The 12,509-nt window shown below is 38.8% G+C and overlaps 1 protein-coding gene across 9 annotated transcripts in view; it reads right to left on the bottom strand.

Moving 5' to 3' along the window:
* Positions 1 to 12,509, bottom strand: part of KDM4C (lysine demethylase 4C) — a 447,252-nt gene that overhangs the window by 51,884 nt on the left and 382,859 nt on the right. Inside the window, exon 20 of one of the 9 annotated variants that reach the window (XM_077817665.1) lies at positions 11,976 to 11,995. The exons of the other annotated variants lie outside the window; for them this stretch is intronic. Coding sequence (XP_077673791.1) covers positions 11,991 to 11,995 — 5 coding nt within the window. The 3' untranslated portion in view covers positions 11,976 to 11,990. Of the gene's footprint in view, positions 1 to 11,975; positions 11,996 to 12,509 lie in introns of those variants that run through there. 9 annotated transcript variants of the gene reach the window in all.

The raw sequence follows: 12,509 nt of genomic DNA, 5'->3' as shown, positions 1-12,509 counted from the left end.
CCAATTTATCTGAGCATAAGCTTCCGTGAGCTACAGCTCACTTCATCGGATGCATAAAGTGGAAAATACAGTGAGGAGATTTATATACACACAGACCATGAAAAAATGGTGTTTATCATACACCTTGTAAAGAGAGTGATCAACTAAGATGAGCTATTATCAGCAGGAGAGTAGGGTGGGGGGAGAGAAAACCTTTTGAAGTGATAATCAAGGTGGGCCATTTCCAGCACATTTCCAGGAGTTAACAAGAACGTCTGCAGAATAGTGTGGGAGGCGGAGAAATAAACAAGTGAAAATAGTTTTACTTTGTATAATGACTCAACCACTCCCAGTCTCTATTCAAGCCTAAGTTAATTGTATGCAATTTGCAAATTAATTCCAATTCAGCAGTCTCTCGTTGGAGTTTGTTTTCGAAGTTTTTTTATTGAAGAATAGTCACTTTTAGATAAGAAATTGAGTGACCAGAGAGATGGAAGTGTTCTCCGACTGGTATATGAATGTTATAAGTCTTGACATCTGATTTGTGTCCATTTATTCTTTTACGTAGAGACTGTCCAGTTTGACCAATGTACATGGCAGAGGGGCACTGCTGGTACATGATGGCATATATCACATTGGTAGATGTGCAGGTGAATGAGCCTTTGATAGCGTGGCTGACGTGATTAGGCCCTATGATGGTGTCCCCTGAATAGATATGTGGGCACTGTTGGCAACGAGCTTTGTTGCAAGGATAGGTTCCTGGGTTAGTGGTTCTGTTGTGTGGTGTGTGGTTGTTGGTGAGTATTTGCTTCAGGTTGGGGGGCTGTCTGTAGGCAAGGACTGGCCTGTCTCCCAAGATTTGTGAGAGTGATGGGTTGTCCTTCAGGATAGGCTGTAGATCCTTGATAATGCGTGGGAGAGGTTTTAGTTGGGGTCTGAAGGTGACGGCTAGTGGCGTTGTTATTTTCTTTGTTGGACCTGTCCTGTAGTAGGTAACTTCTGGGTACTCTTATGGCTCTGTCAATCTGTTTCTTCATTTCAGCAGGTGGGTATTGTAGTTGTAAGAATGCTTGATAGAGATCTTGTAGGTGTTTGTCTCTGTCTGAGGGGTTGGAGCAAATGCGGTTGTATCGTAGAGCTTGGCTGTAGACAATGGACTGTGTGGTGTGGTCTGGGTGAAAGCTGGAGGCATGTAGGTAGGAATAGTGGTCAGTAGGTTTCCGGTATAGGGTGGTGTTTATGTGACCATTGCTTATTAGCACTGTAGTGTCCAGGAAGTGGATCTCTTGTGTGGACTGGACCAGGCTGAGGTTGATGGTGGGATGGAAATTGTTGAAATCATGGTGGAATTCCTCAAGGGCTTCTTTTCCATGGGTCCAGATGATGAAGATGTCATCAATATAGCGCAAGTAGAGTAGGGACATTAGGGGACAAGAGCTCAGGAAGCGTTGTTCTAAGTCAGCCATAAAAATGTTGGCATACTGTGGGGCCATGCGGGTACCCATAGCAGTGCCGCTGATTTGAAGGTATACATTGGCCCCAAATGTGAAATAGTTATGGGGGAGGACAAAGTCACAAAGTGCAGCCACCAGGTTAGCCGTGACATTATCAGGGATAGTGTTCCTGATGGCTTGTAGTCCATCTTTGTGTGGAATGTTGGTGTAGAGGGCTTCTACATCCATAGTAGCCAGGATGGTGTTTTCAGGAAGATCACCGATGGATTGTAGTTTCCTCAGGAAGTCAGTGGTGTCTCGAAGATAGCTGGGAGTGCTGGTAGCATAGGGCCTGAAGGGGGAGTCTACATAGCCAGACGATCCTGCTGTCAGGGTGCCAATGCCTGAGATGATGGGGCACCCAGGATTTCCAGGTTTATGGATCTTGGATAGCAGATAGAATACCCCAGGTTGGGGTTCCAGGGGTGTGTCTGTGCGGATTTGTTCTTGTGCTTTTTCAGGGAGTTTCCTGAGCAAATGCTGTAGTTTCTTTTGGTAACCCTCAGTGGGATCAGAAGGTAATGGCTTGTAGAAAGTGGTGTTGGAGAGCTGCCGAGCAGCCTCTTGTTCATATTCCGACCTATTCATGATGACAACAGCACCTCCTTTGTCAGCCCTTTTGATTATGATGTCAGAGTTGTTTCTGAGGCTGTGGGTGGCATTGTGTTCTGCGTGGCTGAGGTTATGGGGCAAGTGATGCTGCTTTTCCACAATTTCAGCCCGTGCACATCGGCAGAAGCACTCTTATGTAGAAGTCCAATCTGCTGTTTCGACCTTCAGGAGGAGTCCACCTAGAATCCTTCTTTTTGTAGTGTTGGTAGGAAGGTCTCTGTGGATTAGTATGTTGTTCAGAGGTGTGTTGGAAATATTCCTTGAGTCAGAGACGTCGAAAATAGGATTCTCGGTCACCACAGAACTGTATCATGTTCGTGGGGGTGGAGGGGCAGAAGGAGAGGCCCCGAGATAGGACAGATTCTTCCGCTGGGCTAAGAGTATAGTTGGATAGATTAACAATATTGCTGGGTGGGTTAAGGGAACCATTGCTGTGGCCCCTTGTGGCATGTAGTAGTTTAGATAATTTAGTGTCTTTTTCTTTTGTAGAGAAGCAAAGTGTGTGTTGTAAATGGCTTGTCTAGTTTTAGTAAAGTCCAGCCATGAGGAAGTTTGTGTGGAAGGTTGTTTTTTTATGAGAGTATCCAGTTTTGAGAGCTCATTCTTAATCTTTACCTGTTTGCTGTAGAGGATGTTGATCAGGTGGTTCCGCAGTTTCTTTGAGAGCGTGTGGCACAAGCTGTCAGCATAGTCTGTGTGTAGATTGTAATGGATTTTTTACCTTCAGTCCTTTTGGTATGATTCCATCTGTTTGCATTTGGAAAGGAAGATGATGTCTGTCTGTATCTGTATGAGTTTTTTCATGAAGTTGATAGATTTCCACTCCATACAGATAAATGCAGTGCCTTGCATAATGACAGGTTTCAGAGTAGCAGCCGTGTTAGTTTGCATTCGCAAAAAGAAAAGGAGTACTTGTGGCACCTTAGAGACTAACCAATTTATTTGAGCATAAGCTTTCGTGAGCCGCATTTTTCAAGAACATAACTACAACGTTAAGTGAGGAGTTACTGTAATTAATTGGTTCATGCATCAAAAAAAGGGTTGAATTAAAATTAGCTATTCTACATAACATGAGTCACATGGTTTGCCAGACTCTCTCTGCTTCAAGAGATGGAAGAGCTGAGAAACATGAAATGAAAGACATGGGAGAACTCTGACCCCACAAGTTCAGGAGGATCTGGAAACGTGCTTTGGAAAACAGAGACATTGGGACAGGATAATAGCCAAATGATAAAGTCAAAAGAGACCCAAAAGAAGGGCGTAGTGGCTGAGATATCAGTAGACTTGGCCAAATCAATACAGATTAAAATAAGAACTTTACCCAAACTATTTTTTAGGTTTAAAAATTCACTGAGGTTCACCTCTTCCCCTCTTTTTGATCCCTTAATATACTAATGTGGACACACTGAAATACTGGAAAAAAAAAAGGGCTATGTCTCACAGTATTATTTACTTAGCTCAAACTAGAGAATACTAGAAATCTGGCGAAAAAGCCTGTTCATACAAGAGTTCCAGAAATAATTTCAAAAGCTTTATTAAGAAAACTCTTCCCTTAATCATTCAAAAATGCTGGAAACTGAAGTGCATATGCTATGCTTGATCATTGCGAGTAATGGGAAGGCCTTAAGAAAATAAACTTGCAAAGTATTAAGGAGCAGATTCTGATCTCAGTTATACTGGTGTAAATCTTAGTAACTACTAATTTAAGTGAAGTTACTCTGGATTTACACCAGTGTAAGTGTGACAAGAATCTGGCCCTAAGTAAGTGAGTAGTGCAGATTTAGAATTATATGAACAAATTGAAAAAAAAGCTTATTGTATTCCTAACAATGAGTTGTGTCCACTTTATTGCTGAATCAAGAGAAGTCATGTATTATACCAATTAACTCCAATTAACTTATCTTTGATGGTTTATTATTATTTTTCCTTCAGGTACGAAAAGGAATCATGGATAAGATTAGAAAGAGACGGGAGAGTTACTGTATACTCAGGGAGAGAAGATCTATTTTTTTTCCCGAACCTACAACATACAAAACCAATTCACAGTCTACGGATGAGATCTCCCTCAGAAGGCATAATTGAAAGGTACTAAGGCTGATATATAACACGATAAGATAAATTTCTTATGATTTTGAAGATGCTATATCCTTTATATTGTAGTACCTTTTGGATAATTCTGATGCTGCTCAGCCTCAAGATGGCAGACACACACTAAAGCATACATTTTGAAAAAGGCACAAATACAAGTTGAGGTAACGCAAGTGAAAAGGCATGGGCATGAGAAAATCCCTTATTTACACTTGTGTATCAGGCAGCATGTCCACAGATCTGGACAGGAGAAAATGCGCATGCACTTTCAAAAGTGTAGGCCCTAAGAGCTATTTAATACTCCGTATTTAGCTAACAAAAAAAGTAGAGAAAATGATAATTTTCTCCCCTTAGTGATTTGGAACCTTACACAAGAAGTTAATAGTGAACTGATACATATTAGATGTTAGTTATAAGCTGAACAGTGCTCTCTGTGACACCTGTTGGTAATAGCTTCCTCCCCAAAACTCTTCCTGATAATTTATTCCTTATAAGCACTTATAAACTCTGGGCTTTAGCGGATGGTGGCTGCAGTGTGTTTTTTTCTTTCCTACGAGTAGCCTTTTCCCACCGTACGTTCATTACATAGAGTATGTATTTTGCTATTATTTTATATTTCAAAAGAATTATAAGAAAATAGAATTTAAAAAAGACAGAAATTCTTTCAGAGAAAAAAAACAGGGTGATCGGCAGAGAAAAACAGAGAACGGAAACCAGAACTGCTAGGAAGGAAGAGGTGGATCACGAGAATGCAAAGACTGAGATTGCTTATTTATTCTTTGAGGGAGAGATTTTCTGTAAAACAGGTGCGTTACACAAAATGGGCCTTATATTGCATGCTGCAGAAATACCCTTGGCACCCCACAGGACAAGGCCCAAGATGCATACTCCCACGGCCTGGGCTTCCCCCATATTTGTGTGCACAAACCTAATACTTGAGTGTGACATTAACCAACCTGTGTGTAACCAATGATGATGATAATTAACTTTAACATAATTCATTTTAAAAAATACAATTTTGACAGATAATGTGATGTTTATTTTAAGCATTTTTATCGAATAAAATTTTCATAGTTGTGGGAAATCATGGGGGAGAGACGAGGGGGAGGTTGGACAATAATTACTAAATGACAGTAGGCACTGAGATTCAAAAAGTTAAAGCTTTGTAATCATTAAAACACATATTGTTGGCATCACATTTCAAAATATACGAAGTAAATATCCTTAAATCAAACTCTAAACAGTTTTCAAGAAGCATTTTTCTTATTTTTCTTATTTTGTCAATTTAGATCATCACTGATGGAAGAAAATTTTTTGTTGGATTGTGTGTGTACAGTGTAATCGACATTTACCCCCAAAAAGCAAATCCTTCAAAGCCTAGTAGTATTTTTCCTGTGAAGATTCTCTCTGACTCAGAGTCACGATCAGGGCCAGATTTCCAGTTAGGCACAGTAAGCATGTGCCCAGGAACACCTAAAAGTTAAAAATGGGCTAAAAGTTTCTTTTTTTTACAGAAAACATAAAGGTCAGCTGTAGGCGGGGGGGCACTGAAGATGCTGTGCCTCAGGGCGTGTAAGGTGTAAATCTGGCCTTGGTCACAATTCAGTCTCTTGTTTCACCTCACTCGCGGGAAGTAGTCTATTCCAGCCCTACAACTGGCACAGATTACTGCCACCTCTGTGCTGGCTCAGCTGCTTCAGCTGGCACATAGTGTACAGGGTGGGTAGCCAGTGTAGGGGAGTAAGGGAATGCCTTACATTCCCATATTTCTCTGCATGGGCATACAGGGAACCAACAATCTTGCCCTTGCTGTGCAGGGTTTTGAAAATTCTCCTTGAGATTTATGATATTACAGGTCTGATGTTTCCTACCTTTTGGAACTGGTGGGTTCAAGGGATAGTCTCAAGGTTTGCTAGAGTGATAAATCAGTGATTACACCTGGTTTAAAGATACACCTGAGAAAATAAGATCTAACACATTTTAGAGTACATAGTAGTATACTCCAGAGTTGTAATAAAATTAAGGAATTTAAACCAAATTTAAATTAACCTGAGCATATGAATATGGAGATGATGAAACATGACAAAAGGTAACAAAATAATGGATTTGCACCAGGTATTTCCTCATCAACACAATAAACCTCTGCATTTTCAGTTTGCCAGAAATAACACATTTATTGAAATGCATTCATGCTGACTCAACATTCATTGGATAGCTATAGTAATTCACTATTCTGATATTCCCGTAAGGGTAAATTAAGGCTGCTCTTATCTGGTAAAAGCACATTCAGTTTCTTAGATACCCCTGAAGACTATCATTATGATTTAATGTTTGCTAGATATTTTTACAAAGTAAAAAGCATGGGAAAAAGCAGCTGAGGATCAATCTTAATCACAGATCCAGATGCAATATCAAACAGAAAATAAATAAAATTGTTTATATAACTGTAGATTAAGAATATGGGACAGAATAATAAATTGATATTTGACTGAGATTTTGTAGATGCTTCTCTTTGCACCCCAAATAAAAAGTGTTCTGAGGTAAATGTATTTCATAATCACAGAACAGTTCTTTAATATCAATAGACTCCAAATGCAGAGAGAGAGAATGGATTTAAAAGAATGGCCGGGGGAGGGCCAGGGGTGGGAAAGATGCCAGTATTTTTCAGACCAAAACTTGCTGATAGTTTACATAATGAATTTTGTGCATCCTTATATAAACAATTTGATATTGCTTTCCCCAAAGAGATTATTATTTACAAAACAAAATCCAAGTCTCTAGCAGGATCATGAATTAAACAGTAACATGCTCCCTGAGGGCAAGGACTTAAACAGACTAAGTGGAGGTTAAGGTGTTTTTTTTTTTTTAAATAATGATTTGGATTATTAATTTTTTTCCAAACATTTCTATGCCTTGGCAAGAAGCAGCAATTCGTGAAATGGAATTTACTACACAATATTATAAAATTAACAAAAATAATCTATGCTAAGGGAATCTTCCTGAAAATATACATCACATACTGATCAACTTTTGTAACTGGAAATAGGGGAGTGGAGAAAGAAAGAAACTTTGTAGGGTGCTCTCTCTGTTCAACAGTCAGTCCAGGTTGTCTTATTTTGGTGCCAATCACTGTTCTACCTGAGATCCTCTCAGATCAATGGAAGTAAACTTCTGTGGCTTTTAAAAAAAATATTCTTGCAGTTTGGTACAATTTGATGAATTCCAAAAACAATAAACTGTTCCTTCCAGAAGTATTTTTTAAGTTGTCCTTGGCAGGGATGATTTAGAAAGCAACACCATCCAAAACGGAGAAATTCCCCAACACTACTGGTAGAATTTTAACAAGGGGGCTTGCGTGTTCTTCCCCAGGACCCTCAAAATAGGCTGAGATCAGTACTGTTGACCTTCATTTACATAATTTGCCCAGCATACTCAGCAAGTACTCCAGTGTCTTATATTCCTTACATAGGGGTGGACAAAACCTTTGATAAGTTCATCCTATGCACACACATCTACACAACTTTCTGTACAGTTTGTGTTGAAGCACCACCAAATACCAAAAGGAAAATATAAATTGATAAATCACCAAAACTCCTTTTCTAAAAGTAGAATCAGAACATTTATAGTTTATTGGTTCCTGGTAGCCAGTCAACGCACACAGTTTTCTCCAAATGCAATCTATACCAGGTGCTTCTGTAAGAACTCAGTCACTACCAACTGCTTCCCTTGCCCACTTCCTACTCAGTTTACTTACTGAAATATGAATATGTGGCTGTGAGCTATTACTTTAAAAGGAAAGGGTTACGATTTCAGCTTAACTATAGTCTCTTTTTATATATTTTCAAATGTATTTTTACTACAGGACAAACTACATCTCTTGCCAGATGTGGCTTTGAAATATTACATTTGCCTTTCTTGCTCCATTATTTACTTGTCATTTTTCTCCTTTCATTTCAGCATCACACCATAGAAATGAATTAAACACAACACTAAAAGGTGACATTTAAAAGTAGCATCATGCCTGTTTTAGGTGCAACTTGAAGCATTATGAAATGAAAGCCAAACATGATTGACATTGGTACCAAAGGAGCACATTCATAGCACGGCAACTAAGGGAGGCTGGAAAGAATTTGGTTTTTAACATCCTTCAGGAAGAAAATTTATTTATTAAAGTGCTTCTTCTTACTCAACACATAAGCTCCATGTGTGATAAATTCAAATTTTATATAAATGGAGACTGCAGGGGTAAAGCAACCAGGGGGCCAGGCCATTTTTATACTGACTGGGTGGGGGTTATGCCAAAGCAACCAGATTATGCATCTGTTCAATGCATCTCTGATGCAGTCACCATCAGTGTGGTGGCTGTGGAGTGCAGAGCTAAATTAAAGTTGCCCTCTCTCCAGAAGGACTCCTATGTAGCTTATTGGAAATTAAAATGTTGGAAATTAAAGGGGCACTTCCTAACACCTCTCAAGGGTGGTGAAAATACTACTTATGACTTTTGGGTTTGAATAATTCCTGTAGAGAAGGGATCCTGGGATCATCTAGACCTTGTAAAATTTGGCATGGAGTGGCATTGTTTTTCCAGGCCATTTTTGGACTTCAACTGCATTTTAATATAAAGCGCTGGTCAGACAAGAAATCTAGTTACTTATATTTGTTACATGGGAAGTCAATGTTTCTGCAGGAAAACACACACACGTACAAAACTTAACTCTGTAATAAGAGAAAGCAGTTTAAACTATATCTACTGAGATGCAGCACTGAAAGGATTACATTCTTAGCAATATCCTGCAAGCAATTTACTTTACTGGGAAAAAATGCAAAGAAATTCTTTATCACAAAATAGGTGCCTGCATCTCTTAACCAATATACTTTCCATCCTTCTGAGAACAGCTAGCCTGCAGGCTGATATCAATAAGCTAAAAAGATAAACATTTTCTTTTTTTTCCCTATAAAAACTCAAAAGAGATAATTTAAATTAAAAAAAATACACCCACCAGTACAGATAGAAACAGTTCTGAGACAGACATAGTAGCATTTAAGACATGCATGTTCAAATATTTAGAAACAGGAATCTTGTCAAGCTCAAACAGAAACCTCTGATGATGATACAAGTGCTTGTATCAAAATTTCATCTACCCTGAGGCTTGCCCACTGGCATGACAGCAATGTGCTGCCTTGTGTCTTAAAACATTTGGAAATGGGCATGGACTTGAGTCCCTGTGCTCTGGGCAAGAAGAGGTCATAGCCAATTACGTAGGTGAATGCACTCTGCCTCTGGGAAGGAAAATGTTACACATGTGAAGTACATTGGCAATGACTGGGGACGCAGCTGCTTGATGGCGTATTCTCTGTTGAAGGGGGGCTATTGTGGACAGAACATTATAATATATGAGAGGGATAGCCACGGTTTAGTGAGGTTGTGCCACTAGCCAAGAATCACCTGGCTCAACTTACTGTAGAGGGGGGCCAATGTAAGTCACACCTATGCTAATAACAATGTCCATATGAGTACAGATGTCAAATCCAGGGAGGAAAGGGCTATTCCAGTTCCAAGAGGGAAAGAGTTATACAAAAACAAAAAAGATTCTTTGGGAAAATATTTAAACAAGCTCCGTATTTCAGCCTGTTTGGAAACCTTGAGTGTTAAAAAGCTTATGGGACCATTTAACTTACTGAGAATTGTGCAGTGTTTGGCAAAAAGCCAAAATCCACTTTTAACTAGAATCAACTTTAATGTGATACCTCACCGGAACATTGTGTTATTTAAGCAGGCCAGGGTGATAAGGCAGAATAGCAAAGTTATGACATCCCCTAAAGGCACATTAAAATACTTTATTAAGTGTAAAAAGTTCAACAAATCCAAAATGACCAGCCTGTAGCATCTCAAAAACAGTAAAAGTGTTTTCCAAGGCTTTTCTCCCATCCCACACTCCTGTATTAACTCCACTAAGTAAATACTCAGGAAAATCTGAGCCTGTTGCAGAACAAGGTGATGTGTATCTTACAGTTCTAAGCCATTATAAACATTTGCCAAATCACTTCCCTCCGTAAATTTAAATACATTAACTGTAACTTTTACAGTAAAAAAAAATGACACTAAAAATAATATAATAATAATAATAAAAGGTTAATGTTTAAAATAAAGTTCAATATTTCTAATGTCTCTATCTTTTGCTTTTCCCTAATTGCTATCTACCTAAAACACCAAAAAACGAAAAAGAACAATACAAGGGTTTTATTATGGTCAAGCAAACAAAGGACCCCCGGCCTTAGAAATTTCATAAAAACATCATTTTTCTTACATAAACCTGAAAGTATGTGGATATCAGCTTAGTTCCAAAAAGTTCTAAGTTTGTCATGGAAACAACATTCTTATTTCAAAACAATACAAGTGCTCGCTGTGGACTATTGACATGAAAGCTTCCAATCCAAGCTCATTGACAGCTTGTGGAGTGGACAGATGAGGCATGGAAAATATTTTAAATTAGTTCATTTATCATGTTGAGACATAGGAAGAGACTACGAATATCTCACATTTATAGAAAAGAAAGGAAGAGAAGGAGAGAGACAGCAATTGTTTATACAAAATTAGAAGAAAAGAAGAAAAGTAATAGAATGTCAGGGTTGGAAGGGACCTCAGGAGGTCACCTAGTCCAACGCTCCGCTCAAAGCAGGACCAATCCCCAAGTTTTGCCCCAGATCCCTAAATGGCCCCCTCAAGGACTGAACTCACAACCCTGGGTTTAGCAGGCCAATGCTCAAACCACTGAGCTATCCCTCCCCCAGAATGCACATGTATGACAGTTGCCATCTTGATTGATCCTAGGAACTGAACTGGGAACCTCCAGAGCCGAAAGCATGAGATGCTACAACTTGAGCTAAAGAACCAGGTTCAAATTATTCGAGTTAAACTGAATCCTTCAGACTGTACTGCATGGAATACATTTTCATTCTGTTATTATACATACCTTTTAATTTGAGAGATTTTATGAAGAAAAGAGCCACAAGTAAGCAACATTCAGCATCTATTTTTAATTGTCTTTTGTTTTGTTTAAATAGTACTTTGTTTTCTGGAAATAAGAAATAAGGAAATATTTCTGGAAAAATAATAACATTTTTGTTAAGTACACACAGGTTTTAAATTAGTGGCTGATGGTTTATCAGGATAAAAGCAATTCCTGGGTAAAATTAAGCTAAATACTATCTAAATATTGGACACAACTTCCATCAGAGGTTATATCTTGAACTTGTAGGATGACGAACTTGATGGGCTAGATCCTCAGATAAGGTAAACTGACAAAATTCTACAAGTGTTAATGGAGCCCAAGATATTGTAGAGAGCATAGTCCAATGGATAGAGGAATGGACTGAGAGTCTGGAGACCTGAATTCTTTTCTTGGCTCTCCCGTTGACTTTTGACAGCATGATTCTGCCACCCTTATTCACACTGAGTAGCACCTTCCTCTGCAATTTAGCCCCATTAGAATGAATGGTGCTAACTGCAGAGTAAGGTGCTATGTAACACGAGTAAAGGTGGCACAATCAGGCCCACACTGATCTTGGGGAAATCATGTAGAGTTGATTTTTGGAAGTGCTGAATATCCACAATTCCGGCTGAAGTCAATGGGAGCAGCATGTGCTAGACACCTCTGAAAATCAGTTCCTTAAAGTATGTGTGAATCAGTTTTGTCACATGTAAAACTGGATTCATAACAGAATAGAATTTCATGAGACCACATTAAGGGCTGTTATAGAGAGGATAGTGATCAATTGTTTTCCATGTCCACTGAAGGTAAAACAAGAAGCAGCAGCTTAATCTACAACAAGAGAGATTTAGATTAGATATGAGGAAAATCCTTCTAATTCTAAGGGCTGGTCTACACTACCGCGGTAAATCCATATAATTTACGCAACTTCAGTTACGTGAATAATTTACTAGTTTAAATTAAAACAAAAAATAAATGTATTAATTACAAAAAGATAAATTTTAAGTGATCATAAGTGACAGCAAACAGATCAAAGTAGATTACCATAAGAAATAAAACAAAACGTAAACTAAGCCTACAATATTAGATAGGATCTGAATCAGTAATCTCTCACCCTGACTGATGATACAAACAATCCACCAAGTTTCCATACACATGCTAGAAATCCCTTTAGCCTGGGAACAGCACTCCCCTCCCGCCACACAGTTCAGTCCTTTTCCGCTGGTACTTTCAGGTGTGTTGTTGTAGGAAGAGTGAGGTGCTGTCATGATGTCATTTCCCCCTTTTATATCTTTTTCCAACTTGCTAGAAAGCTCTTTTGCGGTGACCTGGGTCAAACAGTTTC

The sequence above is a fragment of the Eretmochelys imbricata genome, chromosome 5 (genome assembly GCF_965152235.1).
Source record: "Eretmochelys imbricata isolate rEreImb1 chromosome 5, rEreImb1.hap1, whole genome shotgun sequence".
NCBI classification, from domain to species: domain Eukaryota; kingdom Metazoa; phylum Chordata; order Testudines; family Cheloniidae; genus Eretmochelys; species Eretmochelys imbricata.
This window is presented reverse-complemented; position numbering and strand designations above follow the sequence as displayed.